The sequence below is a fragment of the Pholis gunnellus genome, assembly GCF_910591455.1.
Source record: "Pholis gunnellus genome assembly, chromosome: 22".
NCBI classification, from domain to species: domain Eukaryota; kingdom Metazoa; phylum Chordata; class Actinopteri; order Perciformes; family Pholidae; genus Pholis; species Pholis gunnellus.
Genome location: NC_136549.1, coordinates 737,346 through 760,741, shown reverse-complemented (window position 1 = coordinate 760,741; position 23,396 = coordinate 737,346). Strand labels below are relative to the sequence as shown.

General features: G+C 41.4%; 1 protein-coding gene across 3 annotated transcripts in view; it reads left to right on the top strand.

Annotated features, from left to right (window-relative positions):
* Window positions 1-23,396, top strand: part of ipo8 (importin 8) — a gene marked incomplete at its 3' end in the record, with an annotated part of 56,750 nt that overhangs the window by 13,265 nt on the left and 20,089 nt on the right. For all 3 annotated transcript variants that reach the window (XM_079184200.1, XM_079184199.1, XM_079184201.1), the window contains 11 exons: window positions 1,430-1,586; window positions 1,857-2,015; window positions 2,918-3,074; window positions 3,339-3,428; window positions 5,876-5,970; window positions 10,704-10,788; window positions 14,275-14,409; window positions 16,180-16,279; window positions 20,059-20,135; window positions 21,794-21,910; window positions 22,072-22,161. In XM_079184200.1, the coding sequence (XP_079040326.1) occupies window positions 1,430-1,586; window positions 1,857-2,015; window positions 2,918-3,074; window positions 3,339-3,428; window positions 5,876-5,970; window positions 10,704-10,788; window positions 14,275-14,409; window positions 16,180-16,279; window positions 20,059-20,135; window positions 21,794-21,910; window positions 22,072-22,161 (1,262 nt within the window). The remainder of the gene's footprint in view (window positions 1-1,429; window positions 1,587-1,856; window positions 2,016-2,917; window positions 3,075-3,338; window positions 3,429-5,875; window positions 5,971-10,703; window positions 10,789-14,274; window positions 14,410-16,179; window positions 16,280-20,058; window positions 20,136-21,793; window positions 21,911-22,071; window positions 22,162-23,396) is intronic.

Below are 23,396 nucleotides of genomic sequence, written 5' to 3'. Positions count from 1 at the left end.
ACACAGCTACGCTAACATTAGCCAGCGTTCACTAGAGCGGTTACTGATGGTGGCAGGTGAGTAGCATCACAGTGGCCTGTGAAAGCGTGAACACACTGCTCAGCTGTCATATTACTGATATATCAAACTTATACAGGCTGATAATGTCTCCTCTGAAAAAATAGCAAGAAGTTACCAAGCATTACCCAGAGTTAGCGAATGTTAGCTTAGCTAAGATTGTTTGACAGCTAATATTTGTGTTTGTCAACTGTCTGACACACTGTGTATAACACTTTGTTTTTTGGTTTTAGTCAAAGTTAAGGATAGCAGCACTATAAATGGAACCTATAAACTAAATATCACCTGGTAAAAACACATAGTGTTAGGATTAGCAAACGCTAGCTAGAGTTAGCCAGCTGTTACTTATATATTTAACTATTGCAGGCTGGTCATGTCTTCTCTGACAAGATACTAATTGTAACATCAACTCTGCAAGCCAAGGCATTTATTTGCTTGCGACAACTTTCAAGTTAGCTACTTGCCAACTTAACTTAGCAATTGACAAATGGTAGCATTAGCATGTCGGGTGTCAGTGTATTCCTTTAACATCGTGGACACCTTCAATCCAATCGCTGTATCTTTGTTTGGATTCTTTTGGGGATCTTTGCAGACTTATCTGCCCACTTAGATGGGCAAGTCAGATGTTTGAAGCACCAAAGCTAACGTTAGGTGTCTGACTAGTTTCCTCCCTTTGCTTTCCTCCCTGTTCTCTACCTGAGCCTCACCCTGTGAGGGCGGCTCATGTTGAAATGGAGGAGACATCTGATTGGCTACAGATAATTCCCTGTTGAAAAAAATGTATTTGTATACAGAGCGACTTCAGGGGATTCTCAAAAAACCCACACACACATGCATTGAAGTTCACACATGATAAGCATTTTGTAAATAGAAATGTAACAATTTCTAAACATGTTTTTTGTTTTGTTTTAATTGTTTTAAATACATATATTTATGGATTTCCTTTACATTTATTTAAACCAAAAAATATATGTGTGCATCAGACATATATCTGTAAATCATATTGTTTACATGTTGATTTTGTTTAAATTTATATGACTATTTGTGTGTGTATTGTAAAATATTTTTGTGGAGAGAGTAATTTATATAGAAATCACAAAATACATTTTTGAATCCTTTTGTGTGCATTCATTAATATTGGGACTGATCCAACCCCATACACAAAGGAATAAGATGACTTTGGATACACAAATAACTTATTTTGTAGGATGCATTCATTGTTTGATTTAAGTTGTTTTTTTTAGATAGAATGACAATAGGTGGAATATAGAATATCACTAAAGTTATCCTTTAAATCCAGTTTATTGAGACTCATGAGATCACCTGGAGTCTGTGCATGTTTGTCTGACTACCGGGCTCTGTGTGTGTGTAGCGGCCATCTACTTGAAGAACATGGTGAGTCAGTACTGGCAGGACAGAGAGCCGTCTCTTGGGGAGGTCGTCTTTCCCTTCAACATCCACGAGAACGACCGGCAGCAGATCAGAGACCACATAGTGGAGGGCATCATCCGCTCTCCAGAGTCCATACGGTACATAGTTTGAACACATACACTTAGGACGGATCTGTTACTCTCATTCATTTTTACTGTCTGTTTATCTTCTTAGAAAAGCATGATTAAAACCTGTAGACTTTTTCTATATCTAAAATCTAAATGAAACACTTTTCTTTTATAACTTTTGTAACTTTAATTTTACAGAGGTCACAGTTGGAACCTGAATGGTATGCAGACACTGAAGGAACAAAACTGCTTATTGGCTGATACAATAAATTACTCCATATGTTTTTACGCTGTCCGTAGCGCCCAGCTGACCATGTGTCTACGAGCCATCATCAAGCACGACTTCCCCGGCCGCTGGACCGCTATAGTGGACAAAATCGGCATGTACCTGCAGTCTCAGAACGGCGGCAGCTGGTACGGCAGCTTGCTGGCTCTCTACCAGCTGGTCAAAACATACGAGTGAGTAAACTGGTAAACATATTGTTCATATTCCTCTTTTCCACCTCACCACTCTGAACATCCCTCCTGGGGAGCCAGTAGCCAGAGTCTTACAGAGTCTATTTAACTTTTTCCATATTTGAAAGCTGGGCTATCTCAGCTGCAGAACGGTACCAAACAGTTTGATATAAACCACTGAATAAAACCTAATCAATTTGAGTTAGACTATTGTAAACTATTACACAAGTGCCTTGTTATCATGACACAGACATACTATGTTGATATATATGTGTAGCTATATGCATAATAAATAAATGGATAAGATTAAACTTAACATTTCAGCACAAATCAATTTCCTGGGTTATTTACCAAAATAAATAAAGCACTCGAGGTATAGTTCAACTTTTTGGGAAATAGATATCAAAGATAACATATATCAATGTCATGCCTGTGAGTTAAGTGCATTGCTGAAGTCAGGATGTGGTTAGCCTAGCTTGTAGTTTTTGGTAAAGTTATGTTGGAACTATTCTTTTGCGATCAAAACCAGAAGAACTAGGACTGTGGATATACAAACCCTGTACAACCAATTTTATACCACCCTCACTATTTAGGTTCATTTCAGGATGGCCATGTCATTGTGGAAATATTAGTGTATTGGAATCATCAGAAGAGCCTTCTTTTGTGCCATCACATCCATTTCTCTCGTCATGCACTGATGAGCTTAAGCTAAAGCCAATCAGAGTGATTTGACAAGCGCACTCTGCCGCCGATTCAACATGCTCAATCAGCCGAAAAGCAAACTCCCGGCCTGGTGTGTCGGGGACTTGCGGGATTTGGCTAGGTGTCCGTTTGAGTCCTTTCTTAACGGAGGATCCTGGAAGGAAGTACTGCTTATTTTTGTGCATCTGTGCTTGTGTGTTCAGGTACCGGAAGGCAGATGAGAGGGAGCCGTTGCTGGCAGCCATGCAGATCTTCCTGCCAAGGATTCAGCAGCTCATCAGCCAGCTGCTTGCTGACGCTACCATCTTCTCTGTCCTCATCCAGAAACAGATCCTCAAGATCTTCCACGCTCTCGTACAGGTTTGTGTCGAATCATTATAAGAGCCAGGACCAGTGACCGCAAGATTCAGACATTTTGGAGAACTGGAGGCAGGAGAAATGTATTTGTCAGACAGACGCATCTCAGCTTGTTCCCGTCATCAGGGATATTAGAAATAACATTCAGATAATACCTAATGAATATGAAACTCATAAGAAAAGATATTAGAGAATTTTCACTGTGGTGATGATGATGATAATGATGATGATTGTGGTGACAGCATTGACCTTCTTGTTGTCCTGCAGTACTCACTGCCTCTGCAGCTGATCAACAACACAGTGATGACTCAGTGGATGGAAATCCTCCGAGCCATAATGGACCGAGACGTCCCAGCTGTAAGACACATACACATACACATACCCATACACATACACATACACACACACACACACACATATGTATTTGCATAATTTTCCAGGACCTGTCCTGTAAATGAAAGTGACTTGAACAAATATATCTATATAAGAAAGAGCTATGATTTCCGGGTTTTTCTGGACTAACACTATACATGGTTTTATGATGTTGAGCTTTCTCAGATCTTTTCCTTGTTGAATGTTTTTGGGGGGAGTTTTTCCTCATCTGAATCCAGGGCTTATGTTGTACACATTGTTAATCCCCTTGAAGCAAATTTAGAATTTTTGATATTGGGTTGTTTTAGTCTGACTCACTGGAGAGGCATTCCCCTCCCCTTCTATTTTGCAAGAGCACCATGGCTGCATGCTGTGCTTGGCTCCATCCAAGAAGATTGTGATTGGTTTAAAGGGCCAGTGTGGCAGCATCTAGACCAACTGAAGCTTCTCCCTTGTGTCAAGCATGGAGACGAACTACGGGGGCAGACTCGCGCTGTGAAGATAGGTTTGGCTATGTGAGACCAGGGTTATAGAAACAAAATGACTTGACCTTGAGTCTATGATATTAACCTTTATTGGGCACTGGATTGAGCTTTTTGAAAAGAGTGAATAAATGGGGAAGATTTTGGATGTACTTTATATTTTCCTGTACTAAATCTTCATATTGCCTTTGACAGCGTAATGCTTTAAATATTTGCTCAGAGGATCTCGTTATTTTGACTTCTCTCCGTCTTGCGCTCTCATTGGCTGTAGCTCCATCGGAATCCCCCGATAGGTCCAGGGATTCGTCCGGCCCACGTCTTTTAAACAGTTCACACATAGTGCTTGAAATACAATTTGCAAGCGCTGAGCCAACACCGATTTACATCTGATCTGGGATTTTTGTAGAGATTTCTGAGCTCCATTAACTGTCAGAGAGTGGAAAGTCAGGGCTTTTGTGAAGTGTGAACTAGACCCATGTCAGAGGGCCTCTTGAACCTGACTGTGTGTTGTGTGTGGAGAAGGAACTGAGCCCAACCATCGGGGAAACACCAACACAGAGAGGAGGATGAAAGCAGCGTACCTGTAAATGACAACAAAACATAGCAGCATGGAATTTGTTTCTGGTCATCTGGCTTAGACACTGCGGAAAAAAGCTTATGATGGTACGGAAAACCCTGAGTTTTATCCACATTTTGGAAAATGATCGGTCTATAGTTAGGTTTAATTACAGCTACTTTGAAGGACTGTGGTACATGGCCTGTTAGTAAAGACAGATTATAGTAACGATTTCTAGTAAAGAGGTCCCAACTGAAAGTAAAACTTCTTTAAGCAGCCTAGTTGGGATGGAGTCTAAGAGACAGGTAGAAGGTTTAGATGTAGAAACTGTCAATTGGTGAAGGTCGATGGGAGAAAAGCAGTCTACAAATATATCAGGTTTTACAGCTGTTTCCTAGGTTAATCTATTTGAGGATAGATCGGTGACGGGTGAGGGCAGGAGATTATTCATTTTCTCTCTAATAGTTATAATCTCATCATTAAAAAAGTGAATTAAGTCAATATTACTGAGGACTATAGGAATACACGGCTCAACAGAGCTGTGACTCTCTTTCAGCATGGCTACAGTGCTTTCGAGATGTTTGCTTTAAATTTTGAGTTCATGGGTTATACCATGGAGCAAACTTCCTTTTGTTTTACTATCTTCTTTTTTAGAGGGGCAATAATGTCTAAGGTCATTTGAGTGAGCCTGTAGCACTATCGACAAGATGATCAATCTGGGACGGACTTATTTTAGCACAGGAGTGATATTGAGACATGGTGTTGAATTAAATGCAGATGGAATCACTTCTTTAAATTGAGCTACAGCACTATCAGATAGACATCTAGTGTAGATGGCGTACACTCCGGTAGTAAGAATTCAACAGCTATTAGGTAATGGTCCGATAAAAGAGGGTTCTGTTGAATGGCTACTACATTTTCTATTTCAATGCCATATGCCAGAACAGGGACAAGGATGTGGTTAAAACAGTGAGTGGGTTTCTGTAAACTCTGACAAAAGCCAAATTTCAAACAATGAATATGCCTGAGCCTTTTATGTTCCTCCAATCCACAAATCAATTCCACAGTTAGACGCATCAGCTCATTTAGGGCGATCCAGTAGAAACGTTCATTCCTTTACGTTACCTCTGCTCCACTAGCTTTTAACTTCATTCATCTGTTTGATATTTTTACAAAAAGTTTCTTGAATTGACAGAATCATTTGGTATATAGTAATAATAACAAAATGTCATAATAACATATAACAATATTTTGTTATGACGTAAAATGGATCTCGTAAAAATGAGAAACTGATCAAATATTTTTCATTATGGTGGCAGAAATCTGGCTGTTTTTCTGTTCTTTTGCTGGATTCACAAGCTCAAAAAACTGAACATAAAGTGTGTGTTTGTTAGGAAACATTGGAGGTTGATGAGGACGACCGTCCTGAGCTTGCATGGTGGAAGTGTAAGAAGTGGGCGTTACGCATCATCACAAGACTGTTTGAAAGGTGAGTCCAGAGCTGCTCTCACATCACCAGCAGACATTACCAGCCATTCACAATGTGACAGTTTGATCTTCTGTGTTTTTTATGTTTAAATCAAACCACAAAAGGGTATGCACATAAGTCAAAATGTACACCCTACACATTGATATCGTAATCTTCGTTCTACCTCACGCAGGCTTCACCCTCTACTGGACTCTATGGGTACAGTAAGTGGAGCCCAATGAATGTACAACGTGCCGCTACATAACATATTGACCCAACCACACTGATCCTGACCGGCTGAAGGTTAGTCGCCGCGGCCCACCTACTTCTTTATAACCTAGGCCACCACAGCGGAGAAGTAGGGGGCCCCAGCCAACCCAGGTAGTACGTAACTCCACTTGGTTGAGCCTGTCTATTGGCTTCGTAGATGCACCCACAAAGCTATGCCGCCAGGCGTTACTTGGATAGGGCTTTACCAGGCAAACCATCTCCGAAGCACACAAACCGATGTTCAGTGCGCATGATGAGGGCTGTGCATTCAACATAACATGCCAACACACATACTGGGCAAAGCAGTTTACCTCCCTTTGCCTCCATTTTCGCACGCATGGGGTGAATGACAAAAAGCATCCAGCTGTATAACCCTTGATTTGAAAGAGGAACTTTTCCTGAGGGTAGCCTTTCTGCGGTCCCCACAAAGCAGCAAGCATCAGGGGTGCACCAACAGGGCAGTTAGTTCAAACACTCTCTTAGATGAGGTCAGTGCAAGCAGCAAAGCTTTCTTGGACAACAACGCCTTCAGAGAGGAGCGCTCCAAAAGCTCAAAGAGACCCTTCGCCAAAGCCTCGAGCACCAATGGCAGTTCCCTCTGTGGGGAAGAGGCATGCACTACCAGTAGCTGTCTCCTGACCCTCTGCAGGATTCGCTTCATGAGAGGGTGACCGAAACCATGTTGGCAGGAAGAAATGGCTGCTGCACACACTGTAACAGTGGCAGGAGACACACACTGACAAAAGGAGAGAATGCACCCAACTGCACATGCCAGGAGATCTAGCCTCCTTTCCTTGAACCAGCATTGCAACACTGACCACTTTGCCCAGGCAATGGTGGATCCCGCTCTTGTGCTTGGATGGTCTGCACCACCTGTACAGACAGTCCAGCTCTCTCCATCCTGTCCCTCTCGTGAGCCAAGTCTGGAGAGAACGACCCACATTTGGCAGCGTGCCTATTACACCCTCCTCCTGAGATAGAACCCCGCAGAATAGGGGGACGGTACGGGGTTGGGCTGCCATTATCTCAGTTATTTTTGTATACCACGGATGACGACCTGAGGCTACCATAATAACGCTCTCCAACAGGGGAGGTTTGACATGCAGCATTGGAAAGGCATAAAGCAGCTTTCTTGGCCATGGTGCAAAGGCGTCCAACCCAAGTGGTTGATTGTCCTGCTGTATCTGCCTGCTATGGAGAACCATAGCAGGCAGTGGGTCTTGTATCTGTTGGCAAACTGATCCACTTCTGCTTTCTCAATCCCCTAGGAAGGTGGATAGCCTTCAGAAAAACGGGTGTTCTGAAGCCAACAACCACAGGCTCTCCGCCATCCTCAACAGGGCTGTAGACCTGGGCTGTAGACCTTTGCCCTGCCTGTTGATATAGGCCAGCATGGTGTGGTTGTCGGCCCTTAGCGGCACATTCCTCCCCCATAACAGGGGCCTGAAGTGTTGGAGGATCAAGAACATTGCCTGTAGCTTAAGGACGTCAATGTGTCTGGGCTACAAATCACCTAGTCAGGCCCCACCACACCCAGTCAGGGTCAAATCCATCTACTCAGTGATGTTTGAGATCATTTTTCCTAGTGGTGTTCCCTGCAACAGGGGTTGTAGAGAGCCCCAGTATTGCAGGTCATCCTGTGCTGAGGTGGGAATGCTAACCAAGCACAGCTTGTGCTACTTGGCCTTAAGCAACGGCTGGCAAACCATCTCTGCAGACGCTGCATGTGCAGGAGACAAAGCTGTACCACCGGATGAGCAACTGACACAAACACCGGCGCATGCATTACGGTAAATGCCGTCACTGTTACAGCCCCGGCAGTTGCAAACTATATCCAGGGGTGCTGTCTATGTCTGGTCAGACAGAGTGGCCCGCAACCTGCATGTGGGGAGCATAACCTCCAGATACTCCACCTGTTGGTGTGGAAGAGGCCGCTTCTTGGCCAACTTTGTAGTGAGATCATTTGGGAAGTGAGGAACATAGCCCATTCTCTGGACCTAACCATGACAATGATGTCTTTGTGATTAAAAAAAAACACCTTCATCTCGCAGCAGCCAAAGCACAGTGTCCAAACACAAGAGTATCCTGAGATTTGAAGCCACCTCGACCTGAAAGTGTTCACCTTTTAAGTTGATGTAGGTGAACCTATCGCCAAACTGAACAAGTGCCAGTGATCGCTTGATGGTTTACATACGTAATGTCTTGCAGGCAATGCACCAGTTTATGATGCGGAGATCATGCCTGGTAAAACTGGGTTTGAGGACGAGTGACCAGCTATCTTTTCTCAGACCTCACGGCCACAAACAGAAGGCGGCATATGTTAGACCAACAGGGAAAAGTTCAAGCAGGAAATTAGAACCCTGAACACATCGCCAGTTGGCCAGCTTGAGAAAGATACAGCAGACATCACGACAATGTGTCCAATGTCTCCTGTTTCCGGTATGGATATGAGGTCCGTGAACACATCAACGGCTTGCCTGTTACCACAGTAGCTGACATCGTGTCACTGTTTTTCCCTCCTGTTACCCTAAATAGAGATGAGGTCTATGAACGCATCACCGGCTTGCCTATAAACGCAGCAGCTGAGTATGTGTCAATGTTTTCCCGCCCTGTCACCCTGTGTGGAGATAGATGAAGTAAGAACAGATACCCCTCTTTTCGCAGGTATATTTTGCCCCCAGGTAATAGGCATCCCACTGTTAACCCGGGAATAATTTGCGCATTCCAATCTGTAATAACACAGCGATGCGGCCACAACGAGGGGTAGAGTGGAAAAGGCCGAGCTGGTGATGAGGACCGTGATTGAATTATTGCTCGCTCACCGCCAAACATGTTTGTCGCTATAGCGGGTGAGGTGTACTTTCTGACAACATCTCGCCAATTATAGAGTTTATGAAGGGACACAGTGCCGTTCCACCGGCTGTCGTCCCTGCCCACTGCCTCCTTCACTTGAGTTGGGGTGGGGACGGCCGGTATGAGTTTTGATTGTTTTGACAATGGCCAGCAATGAAACGTCGTATTCGTTTCAGGCTGAATTCAATTCTGAGTGATAACTATGCCCTACCACAGTAGTCATCACAAGCTAGAAGACCCGGCAAAGAGCTGTCAGCAGTGGGCTTCCGTAAGACGATGTTCCAGACACGTTGACATCATTGTCATCTGCAGACGAAGCTGGTGTCTCAGCGGGGATGACCGGGAAGCAGTGGCGGAGCGGGGACTTACACAGCAATGGTTTCTAGCTCTGGTTTGCTCTCATCGCAGCGAAGCATCACATCAAAGCGTGGAAAGTGATCCCACCACTGCTAGCATCGAGTCTTGGGCAGCACTCAGCCGGCTGGGCAGGCTGGTGACTGCTTATCAGCTTTTTTGCGTGGTCCATGGTTACTGACGAGGGTCTTAAAGGGGGGACTCCATCTGGGGATACAGGCAGTCAGAGGGCAAATCGCATATCGATTAACGATGTGTGCTGCCTTATGGTCTATGAGGTCCACATGTATTCTGGCAGGCATGTCCTGGCTGGCTACGCGTATGCAAAATTTCGAATCATGCTCGTGAATGGAGGAGAGTATTAGACATATAAGTAGAAGGGACTATCCAATTCAAATCAACATAGCTCGATGGTAGAGTGTCCATTTTTGTGTGTATTGTTGCCATTGCAACCGTTGCAGCCACCTAACTTCCGCATAAACTAAACAGACTTACGGCAAGGCGCAGACTCACTGAGGTGAGGTTTTGCAGTGACAACTAAAACTAGCAGTGGGGTCATAACGTTACAAAGCACAGAGAGCTAAAAGTAACGTTAAATAAGTCAAATTTAATTTGATACCACACACCCTTGTCACAGTGTGGGAAAGCACATTTCTATCGCCAGATGAATGACAACTTTGTTTGGCTCATTTTCTGTAACCAGTGTAGTATTTAAGTATCGTGGAGTTAGCAAGCTAGCTAACTAGTGGATAGCTGGCTAGTTAGCTATCTTGCTTATTCCACCATGCTACACTGGTTACAAAAAATAAGCCGAGCCGTGGCCTGGTGGCCAGCGGCAGCGCTAGGTCTAACAGTCCCTCGCCGTTGTTCTGGAGATGGACTAGCTATATTACCTCTCTAACTAACCAGCCATCTGTCTCCTGAGCTGCTCTCTTACTGGCTACGACAATATTTTGTATTTGTCAAATGACCACGAAAACCAGTTCAATGTCCTTTCTACTCCTATTTTATTTCTATAGAATTACCCATAGTCCAGTAGAAGGCGGAGCCTGTGTGAGTTATTACAACATCAGTTCAATTCAGTTCCATTTAGCTCTGGCTGATCTCTCTTCTTCTCTCCTGCTCTCCTCACAAACTGAATGACAGATAACGGAAGGGAGTTAAATTGTGACGCGAGGCCAGTAACAAATCAAGGAGGAGATGGGATGGATGTTTCCAGGGGTGTACACAGATGATGAAATCCCGGCTGACACAACATACTTCTGTTTTCATTACAGGTATGGAAGCCCTGGCAATGTGACAAAGGAGTACTATGAGTTCGCAGACTTTTTCCTGAAGACATATGCAATGGGCATACAGCAGGTAAGCATGTGTCACTGAGACTTGAAGATGTTGGTTTAGATCAGATCAGGGATCGGCATTCTTTTCTATGTCAAACATAAACAAGGCCGCTGTGCCATTTTGTGGCATTTTCTAATGGGCATGCCATTTATTTATTTATGCACTGATAGTTAGTTATATTATTACCGAAGTTTGACCGTTTGACAATAGAGCTGTAGGCCTATTATTATAGTGTGCAGTGTCCCCTCTCTGTCACTCATGTGTAATGAGTATGTTACACATACAATGCCACGTTGAGATGTAAGCTCCTAATAAATCAAACCCTACCTTTCACTGCTAACTGGATCTATGTCTGGTCTGCAATGTTGGGCAAGTTACGCAGGAGGTGTAATGAGTTACTTTTTACTTATTACTTCTATTCTTCTTTAAGAAGTAATAAGTTTTACTTTTCTTATTACTTGGTGTCAAAAGTAATTAGTGACGTTATATTATATGTTACATCCTCGGCACGGTCAAACGTGCCTCAGGCGATATTTGCCTGATGCGATGTGAAGATGCACACTGACCTGCTGTGATGGACTCATCACATTCTAATTGTACTTACAGTGCATCAGCTTAAGGCAAATATTAAGCTATTTAGAATGTATTTAATGTTCTTAGTTGTGTTAGTATTTAACAACTTTATGCACTTTTTTTATTGTGATCGAAATGTGTTAGATTGCATTTAAACTACCCTTATCTGTCGTATTTGAGGTAACATTTGAGGATATACATTTTTTCACATATTATGCAAAATGCAGTTTTTTATGACTTAATCTGTGTCCCTGGTGTGTCTGCAGCCCCCAAAGTGTCATAAAAGACCATCCTCTCTCTTTTTCTCCAGTCAATCTCTCAAAAAGCATGTGTATAAATGAGCAGATCCGATTTGTCTCCCTTTCTGCGCCTTCACGTTATCTTCACGTTATCTTCACGTTATCTTCACGTGCCTTCACGTTATCTTAACATAAGCGTACCAGTAAAGCGTTACTGAGTAAAGCGTTACTGAGTAACGCTTTACTGCCCAAATCTGCTTGTCTGCATGTTGATATTAACAGCTTTACACAAACCGCTGAATGGTCTGTTGTCAGTTGACTGTGAGATTGGAATTTGTCCAAACTTTTATACACAGCCACACTGAACATCTCTGTATTTGTCAGTGCAACAGTTTGCAGCATTTTCCATCATTGCATTAATGCTCATCTCAACAGTTCTTGCAGACAAACCAAATCTTTAATCCTGGATATGATGGTGTCTTTATTTCGTAGCTCTTCAAACAAAACCTCTGCACTGTCAAGGAAAGCCTCCTGTATGTATTCTCTATCTATGAAGTTTCCTAAATTCAGCAATACACGCTACCTTCTGTAGCCTGATTTTGAAGCGACACAGTTTGTGGTACTCTGCTCAAAATATTTTGGCACGGCACATGATCTTTTTGTCCAACTGGGCTGAAAAATCAGCTACATTTTCTTGTCATGTCTTGATCAGATTTGTATAGTGTGGTGTCCTCTTTGCCAGATGTTTCCTGGTTACAACACCTACACTGTTGTACAGCAGCACAAGGACCACTGAGCATGAATTGTACGCTGTTGCACTAATGTAATATTTAACAAAGAAGTAGTATATTATTTGCTTTCTCATGTGTCACTGAACACTGGTATGCCCATGCTGGCATGTGTCGCGTGCGGTGCTCACGCTAAAGGCAGGTGCCTCCCCCACTCCTGGAGGGAGAACGTTTTTCTTTTTCTTTTTTTTACGGAGAACGAGGACCCTCAGAAGTGTGCTCAAACTGAGGGGACGAGCAGATTCACCTAATCAGCCGCCCTGGGGTGATGACGGATCAAAAGGACCCGCCCCTGTGGGCTCCCCTACACCAGTCTGAGCCCAGGCTCACGTTATCCTGTCCCTGACTTAAGGAGTCCTGTGAGTTTTTAGGTCCCGGGGGACTGTGAGAACGGGGAGAGGGGCAGAGGCCGAGCCCTATTTGACTCAGCCACTTGGCCTGATGGTAAGCCACGCGGAGAACATGCAGACACACCACTCGGTTACCACTTGGGTGTGTATAAACACTGGAGACAGTTCACACACGAGCCTCACCCAATCTATTTAAGTTCACTTTAAACAATTCTAACTCCTGCGGAGGGTCTAACAGCTATAAGTCTGATCCAAACTCACGGTCATTTACAGCTCCTAATCGTTGGTTTTTCCTACTCTACGGTGGAATGTGAAGTGTGTGTGTGTGTGTGTTTGTTAACAGTAGCGTGCCGTTGTGTGGGTTTCCTGCAACTTACCCAGGGGCTAAGCGAGCCTCCTCTAAGAGGAAATTCCTCTTTTAAAATGTTTCATTGTCAAAAAGAAAAACGAGGTAAAAGAAGATTGTACAGTTTCCACTTCAGTTTATTTAATCCAATTCAGAGTATATACTTTTCAGTTCAAAAATAAAGAAAAGTAAATCCACAAAAATCAAAGAAAAAGAGTAAAAAAACCTTAATCCGTTTTATATCCCAGTGAGCAAGTATTCCAAAGTCCGGAGATTTGTAATCCAGTCAGAAATAGTCCACAAAGAGTAAGTCCTTGTAGTCCTCTCCCCATGACTGCCCCGTGCTTTTATTTGATTCATCAGCTTTTATAGCCAGCTCCGTGGACCAGAGGGAAAGCCCAGCCCCTATGTGATTTTCTCCTGAGAACATGTTGTCATGCGTGGGCACTGCACCTGCACTGGTACGCCATAGCCTCTGCTCATGCTGGCACGTACACCAGCCCGCTGAACACGACGACCTCTGCTGGTACTCAGGACGTATGCAACATTCGCTCACAGGCCGAAAACAACCCAAAGTATTACAATAATACACCAAAGTATGTTGTTAACAGGCTGTGTAGATAATTGAAATAACAACAAGCCATCGAAGTAATTGGCCAAGCGTAGGGTTAATCTTTCAAATATATGTACTCTTTGGCGAGTCTATTGACTCTACCAAGCAGGTAGAGCCACATTCCTAATGCAGTTATGCGATAATTGACATATTAAAGCATGATAAATGAGTAAAAAGGTTCATTGTGGATGCGTGTATGTGTATGTCAGCGTGCATCGTGTATGAACCGATCCGTGCAGAATGCACATATAATTCATGCACAAGTACAGTACTGCCCATTGTCCCGTACACGCTGTGGAGTTGTGTGTGTATGTCAGGCCATACTCGTGCACAAGATGTACATGTACAGAGCACAGCCGGCGACTCTTTGTCATCAAGTTACATTTATATTGATTTTTGGTCTTTTGTTCATTGTTTTTACTTTATAACGCCCTAGTAATTCAATGACCAGGTCATTACATCAACATTTGCATATCTTCAGCACTCCCAACACATGCATTATGAGTTGCCTACCCCTGGTTCAGATTTTCATGATTATGTTGCTCAAGCTCGGTTTTGGTTTCTCTCTTGTCTCTTTTGTCATGTATTGTCTGTCCAGGTCCTGCTGAAGGTAGTGGACCAGCACCGACAAAAGCAGTATGTTACTCCTCGCGTCCTGCAGCAGTGCCTCAACTACCTCAACCAGGGCCTGTCACACTCACTGACCTGGAAACAGATGAAGCCACATATGCAGGTAGGACAATCATGGAGGAATGTGATAAAGAGTGATTGTGTAGATGGGTATGAAATTTGTGTAATTTTTCATCTAATTATTTGCATTTACTTTTAATTTTCCAAGGAAAGCCTTTTACAAATAGCTGCCATTTTAACCATGAGTTCCTGGCTCATACAGAGACATACGATAACTGTAACTCTACAGTCTGCTCTGACTAGAACTTTGATTCTTAGACCAAACCTGATTAGACTAGTGCTAATGAGTTCAGGTTGGGTAGTGTTCTAGTTCCCTCACATCAGGTTAGGGTTTATTAACTGTTAGGGTGTTAATAATACCACTGCATCGTTTTTCTGACCAAATGTTCAGGTTCATTTGATAACGTTTAGCCTTTCGTAAACAAGATTTTAGCTGTGGTTAAAAACCTGTACCAACTGGCCGGCCTAGCATCAATCCAACACTACCACACATTACAGTTGTATAATCCTAACGATGCATCATACAATCATATTTTCCTCCTTTTCTTAGGGTGATAACATCACAAAATAGGACACCAGACATTCAAAAGTATTTTAAAGTATTCTGGATCAACTGGAGAGTCTTATGGGCCGATCACACGAGACGTTTAGCTAGAAACGAATCGTTTTCCTATGATACGGTGCGCCTGATTCGTGCTCCTCACCTGCACCGCATGCTGCGATTTCTAGACGAGCATTAAAGGTCAAATATGTTCAACTTTTCAGCGTCGGGCACAGAGGTGCTCCACTCGTTAGTGTCACTCTAGACCGAGGCAGCCAATCAAATCAAGCAAGAGGCTGGCTTTACTACTTTACCACTGACATTGATATTACCGATTTTCACCTAGGATGAACTACATCATATTTTCCCTCTAACTCATGCAACAACAGAGCAACAGCAAGGGCTTGATGTCTGCATTGAATACATTTATCCCCTTTATTTACATTTGATCGCCTGGTTACGCTCGCACCTCCGTTCCACAGGCTCATCAGCTGTTTTGCCTAACTCGCTTTTCCACGGGACATCCACGCCTCTTGCAATGCCTCTTGCTGGGATGGGCCCCTTGAGAGACGTTATGTGTCTGGCAAAAACGGCAACACATTGTACTGTTCATGAGAAGTTTTGTGAATTAAACATTAAGTGAAAGTCATTCAGCTTGTTTGGTTTTTGTTGTTCATCCAAGCGGATCATTTGTATGCTTGCAGGGTTCTTTTCAATGTTTAGCATTTTGGTGCTTGACTAATTACTTAAAAAATGAATTGATCAATACATTTTTGAGCAACTCATTATGTATCGAATCAACCATTAGTGCTGATATGATCAGTCAATTAAGCACTGTGTTCGCGAAACATTCGCAAAGCCAAGTTCTTAGAATATTACAATTGAACATTGTTTACCCCATGTTTACTAGCTTGCTGTCTTCCCTGTCTGTGGTGCTATGTTGCTACACTGTCGAATATTGTAAAAGAGGGAAACCATCAGAATTACAGTGTTCATTTTGTGCATGTGTGCATTTGCTCATGAGTTCATTGCTCCATTGCACTAATAGTCGTCAAATTCTCCACAGGTTGCCTTTAGGCTTTGCAATGGTTCAGACTTTGAACCTAGTTGGTTAAGGTTGGTTTTGGTACATAAAGGGGAAGAGTTGCTTTTAAATTGTTCATTTATGTTCTTGAGAACTTCAGAGGGATGCAAAGTGTCCTCCATCACTGGTGTCACATGTCTTTCCTTGTTATATATCTTCTTTTCCTTGTTATTGATCATCTCTTACAGACCATATGCCAGGAGGTCATCTTCCCTCTCATGTGTTATAAAGATGAGGACGAGAAGCTTTGGCAGGAAGACCCTTATGAGTACATCCGCATGAAGTTCAGTGAGTACACTCCATTCATCTCTAAGCTCGCTCAGCCAAGAAAAGCATTATGCCAAATCAGGCTGTATGTTGGCTAATAGATAACACACCATATCTGCTATTAAATATCATTGGTAACATTTAGTAAATGCTCCTTTGAATTATCATGCAATTGTTAGACAGCCATGTACAGTAGATTATTAGAGCACAGGAAAAACTCCCTGAAAGTGAGTGGGCTTTTGTTTAGGAACTACTCTTTGTAGTTCAATCAGGAGAGACTTGATTAGAATGAATAATAATTTGTATGCATGCATGCGTGCATGCATGCATACATACATACATACATATATACATACATACATACATACATACATACATACATACATACATACATACATACATACATACATACATACATACATACATACATACATACATACATGCATACATACATGCATACATAACCCATGCATACATGTATGTATGTATGTATGTATGTAACCCATGCATGGGTTACATACATACATACATGCATGCATACATGCATACATAACCCATGCATGCATGGGTTACATACATACATACATACATATATACATACATACATACATACATATATACATACATACATACATACATACATACATACATACATACATACATACATACATACATACATACATACATACATACATACATGCATGCATACATGCATACATAACCCATGCATACATGCATACATAACCCATGCATGCATGGGTTACATACATACATACATACATACATGCATACATACATGAATACATAACCCATGCATGCATGGGTTACATACATACATACATGCATACATGCATACATACATACATACATACATATATACATACGTACATACATACATACATACATACGTACATACATACATGCATACATGCATACATGCATACATGCATACATGCATACATATATACATATATACATACATACATATATACATACGTACATACATACATACATACGTACATACATACATGCATACATGCATACATGCATACATGCATACATACATACATACATACATACATACATATGTACATACATACATGCATACATGCATACATGCATACATGCATACATGCATACATACATATATACATACATGCATACATACATACATACATATATACATACATACATACATGCATACATGCATACATACATATATACATACATGCATACATATATACATACGTACATACATACATACATACATACATGCATACATGCATACATACATACATACATACATACATATATACATACATGCATACATATATACATACGTACATACATACATACATACATACATGCATACATGCATACATACATACATACATACATATATACATACATACATACATACATGCATACATGCATACATACATACATACATACATGCATACATGCATACATACATATATACATACATGCATACATATATACATACGTACATACATACATACATACATACATGCATACATGCATACATACATACATACATACATATATACATACATACATACATACATATATACATACGTACATACATACATGCATACATGCATACATGCATACATGCATACATGCATACATGCATACATGCATACATACATATATACATACATGCATACATACATACATACATATATACATACATACATACATGCATACATGCATACATACATATATACATACATGCATACATATATACATACGTACATACATACATACATACATACATGCATACATGCATACATACATACATACATACATATATACATACATACATACATGAATACATAACCCATGCATGCATGGGTTACATACATGCATACATACATATATACATACGTACATACATACATACATACATGCATACATGCATACATGCATACATACATACATACATACATATATACATACGTACATACATACATACATACATACATACATACATACATACAGCGGGTAAAATTGGTTTCAGAGAAATAAAATAAAGCTGCTAGAATGGCCCAGCCAATCAGCTGACTTGAATCCAATAGAAAATCTATGGAAAGAACTAAAGATCAGAGTTCATAGAAGAGGCCCACGGAACCTTGAAGATTTAAGACCGTTTGTGTGGAAGAATGGGCCAAAACCAGACCTGAGCAATGCATGAGACTAGTTTCTCCACACAGGAGGCGTCTTGAAGCGTCATTACCAACAAATACATTTCAGTAAGCGTGTTCAATACCTGTGTCAGTCCATTTTATTACACATAACTTAATTTCTGAACTTATTCGTTTGGTTTTCTTTGTCTGAATGGATTATTTGGGTTGTTACCAACATCTGGTGAACATTTCATGTCAATAGCACCTTTAGAAATATATTTACTGAGAAAAATGGTGACGTGTTCAATACTTATTTTACCTGCTGTGTATATATACTGTATCTATATAAGAAATGGATAGTGAAAAGCCTTTGGTGATTGGACTCCATTGTGATGTAGTATATTGGAGGGTCTAGACAGAGTCTGGTGGTGGTGATGAAAGAATTTGATGCAATCCGATGATGAATGAGCAGCATGACTGTGATGCCGACTGGAGGTCACTGCCATGGCAACTGAAAGCAGTAGAGAGAACATTTTTAAAGTTTGACAGCAAAGATGTGATTGGCTTTAGGAAATCGTTCAGATAGACAGTATTTCGATACAAAATACCCCCAAATAAATGTATTACAACAAAATACAAAATACTGGTGCCAGAAAATGTAACAAAATACATGTATTTTGTATTTAAAATATAGGAAATACTTTTTTCTGGATTTTCTGTTTTCTCACAATGTGGTATAGCAGAGCATTCAGGTTTATATAATGTACACAAAGCTCTGGTGAACCCCACAAAAAGGAAGAACAGTCACAGAATGTCAGTGTAACTCAGCAAAGCTATTGAAAGACAACAACTTGATTATGTATATATATATTTGTATTAATGGGACTTAACAGCCCATAAACTTTGGCTTTGTATCAACAAGAAAATATTCATCACATATGACATACAAGCTCCCAATCTCCCTCTTCCTATAGCTACTCGACTGATAAGTTAACTTGCTAAACACTGGCTATGCACTAGCCTAGACAGCATGCTAGCGTCATTAGCATGTTAGCATCGATCGCTAGCTTGATATTGTAACCATCACCATATATATACAATAGGCTATGTAGCCAGACCCAGACATAAGTTGTACATCAAGCTAGTTGACATCTGTCACACTCAGATACAATATTTAACTTGACAGAAAAAAGTGGAAAAAGTATTTTGAGTATTTTAAATACAAAATTACTCCACTCTAAAGTATTTTGTTACAAATTACATTGGATTTTTAATCGGCCCTATCAAATACAATTTACAAAATACTCAAAAGTAATTGAAATACGTATTTCAAATACAAGTAATAGAAATACTGCCCATCTCTGGGTGTAGAAATGTGATAGAATCTGAATTGTAAGTCGCTTTGGATAAAAGCGTCTGTAATGTAATGTAATGTAATGGTTAAGTTAAAGTGAACGCCCACAATTATCTGATAGAGTGAACACAGAGAGAGAGATTATGAATCAAAAGGAGCGTAAAGAGAGTCTTCATTTGTGACCTTTCAGCTGCGTCATTGCCATTGGACATAATGGTGGAGAAGGGATGTCTGCATTCTTTTTGAAAATGTGGTTTGATTCCATTCTTTTTGTGAGTGTGGTTTTGTCTGTGTTGCAGACCTCTATGATGACCAAGCCCTACCAGCCACTGCTGCCCAGAGCGTCCTCTATAAAGCTGCTCGCAAGAGGAAGGCGGTGAGAAGAAGAACCGAGTACATTTACTCAACAATGGCAATTCTACACAATTTAACATACCAAGCGCAGCAAAGATATTTCCTTTGTTTTTTTCTTACCGTAGTGCTTTTTTTGCCAATCTTTACGTTTATTCTGCTACATTTTAATTAAAGCTGCACTAATCTGATCAAATAAGATAATGTCATTTGAAGGGTGTTGTTTGTAGTGATGAACCCACAGAGAACTGTCTCACAGTTCCCCTCAGTTGCACAGCCTTATAGCTCATTATTAGGGTTTTCAGCCCAAGTCAGACCTTCACCTGAGGCAGGGGGCAGAGGGATTACTGAGTGGGTCAGTCAGTCACCACGTTTACATGCACCAAATATACCACTTTTTGCCCTTATTCCGAAAAGGCGAATATTCCTATTAAACTGTATACGTAGCAAATGTAAAGGAATCCACTAGCATTCCCATTGACATGCAGCCATGCATATACTGATTCAAATAAAACGGCCCCATGCCGCATCCTCATCACCGAGGCTCGTGAATCCCACTTTGACACCATTCACGGCTTGTTTGAGAGGTCGAGGCCCTAACATGTCGTTCATCACCTGAATATATTCAAAGTGAAATGGCAGCGTTTGTGCCATTTTGCTTCTTTGCTTCAAAATATGTTTTTCCAAAGTTTTCCCCCGGTGGCAAACTCGTTCAACCGTGCGAACACAGCCTCACTTTTTCATCCCTTCAACCACCTTTGTGAAAAGGTCATCGTTGCGATATTTGCGCATATCCATTCATAATGCTTAAAAGCATGTGTGTTTCTCCTTCCGACCAGAAGTGTGGGCTTCTCCTCTGAGCATGCGCCTCTACTCCAGCTTTACAAACTGTAGTCTAGTTGATTTGTGTACAACACACAGAGCTGGTCATGAACAGGAAAGAGGCCATGTGTCACAAGGTGCCCGAAAAACCCTATTTAGACACATATTCCAAATGCACTCCATACATGTCCAAAGAATGTTCTGAAAACCCAAATAATATCGACATATTCCACGTCTTAGTCGGAAAAGGCTCCATTCAAAATAAGGCCTAATACAGAATATTCAAACGGAATATGATGTTTACATAAACCATGTCAAGTTCGGAATATTGTCATATTCTGAATAATAGTGGAATATGGGTGTGCATGTAAACGTAGTCAGTGATTCCTTCAGCCAGAGACCAAAGGATCCTAGTTTACCAGGAAAGGCAGTCTGCAATACATGCAAAGAAGAGCAATGGCTGTTTTTTTGGAAAATGTTGAAAATATATCTTTTGCAGCATTTAATTAAAGAAATGCTTAATGGCATGTTGCAGTTTGTCGTAGGCCTATTCTGTCTTTCGACACTAACATTTACATTTGTACTGCAAACATAATGGTTCCAAATATCGGTTATTGGTCTTCTTAAGTACTAATAAATAGTATTTTAATCAACCCTCAAATAATATAGCAGTCGATACCAACAACAGATGTGCTTTGAATCAATCTGATTGCAGCCAATTACATTGTGCAAGTAGGAGGGACAGATATGTTTAGCTGTGGTCAAACACCATGGCAACATGTTTGTTTGACATTTTACAATAAGCTTCAATTTCTGCATCATCCTTTTCTACATGTAAGCTTTGTGTTTTCCTCTTGGCAGGTTCTTCCTCAGATGATGGAGTTCTGCCACCAGATACTGATGGACCCATCTGCTGACCCTCGCCAGAAGGACGGGGCACTGCACTGCATCGGAGCTCTGGCTGAGCTGTTACTGAAGGTACGCACATCCACAGATACACCACTGTGTGGCCTTTTCTCCCTGTAACACAGGTTGGATGGAGCCTGTAAAGTTTAAAGTTATTTGAATCCACTTGCTACCTCTTTTGTGGTTTGATAATCTCTGGGCTGTGTTGTGTGTATGCATTTCTCATCCTATAGAAGCGGATGTACAGGGAGCAGATGGAACTGATGCTGCAAAACTATGTCTTCCCTCTGCTCAACTCTCCGATGGGTTACCTGCGAGCCAGGGTGAGTTCACTCCTTCACAGGGCTAATCTTTTTATCATTCCAATAAACCTGTATGTAGATTAAACCTGTATGTATGTGTATTTATATTTAGATATATATCTATACATATACAACGATATGACAAGCTTTGTCTAGCACAGCCGCTACAATTTCTGAAAAACCCTCCACGACTACCCAGAACATTCGCAGGGTTGAGGCAACTGTGGCTCATTGGTAGATGAGTCGATGCTTCCTTGGGCAAGACACTTAACCCCACATTGCTCCCTCAGGCTGTTCCTGCAGTGTGTGAATGGTTGTTAGAGTCCTGATGGGCAGGTGGCACCTTGCATGGTGGCCCTGTCATCAGTGTGTGAATGATGACATGTAGTGTGAAAGAGCTTTGAGTGGTCAGAAGACTAGAAAAGAGAAATACAGGTACAGTCCATTCACCATTTGAAGGGTCATGGTTATACCTGGACCTTGGCGTGCCTGACACACACACAACTACTATTGTTATTATTATTAGTCACATTTCTATTACCATTACTGTTACTATTACTGCTGTTATTATCATTCTGTTATATCCACGGCTGCTGTTGTTATTAGTAGTCATCATGTATTATTAGTGCTACTACTGTTACGCCCGGTCTAGGGGAACCTGGACGCAGCATAGTATAAGGTCTCCCCTCTCTCCCACTCCCAAGAACGACCAGTTATTCTGTAATTCAGTGCATCATATTTATTCTTTACATCATTGGTAGTAATATACGTCAGGGTGAGCCTGGCCCAAAACAATAGACAAAAAAATCTTTATTAATCCACTACCTGACCTATTCCCAAACTGAACAAAAGAAAAGACAGGCAGCTTACCTAACTCCCCCAAAACAGGAGGAAACAAAGTAAACTAAAGAGCAGCTCACCCCCCTTCTTATGTCCCGCCTCATGAGTCCCGAGTCCAATCACCTGTCATCTACAGGATACACAGTACACAGCACCACCCTCAGGCAGGGAGGCACACAGCATACATGATCCTATATTATGACTCGCAGTCATAACACTACTGCTATTACTTAACTTCTCTATGTATTATTTATATCATATCTTGTAATTCCATTACGTTGTACATTCTGTACACATGCCATCTCTTACACTTCTTGCCATCCTGGGAGAGGGATTCCTCCTCTATTGCTCACCTGGAGGTTTCTTCATTTTTTCCCCCGTTAAAGTTTTATTTGGGGGAGTTTTTCCTTTTCCGA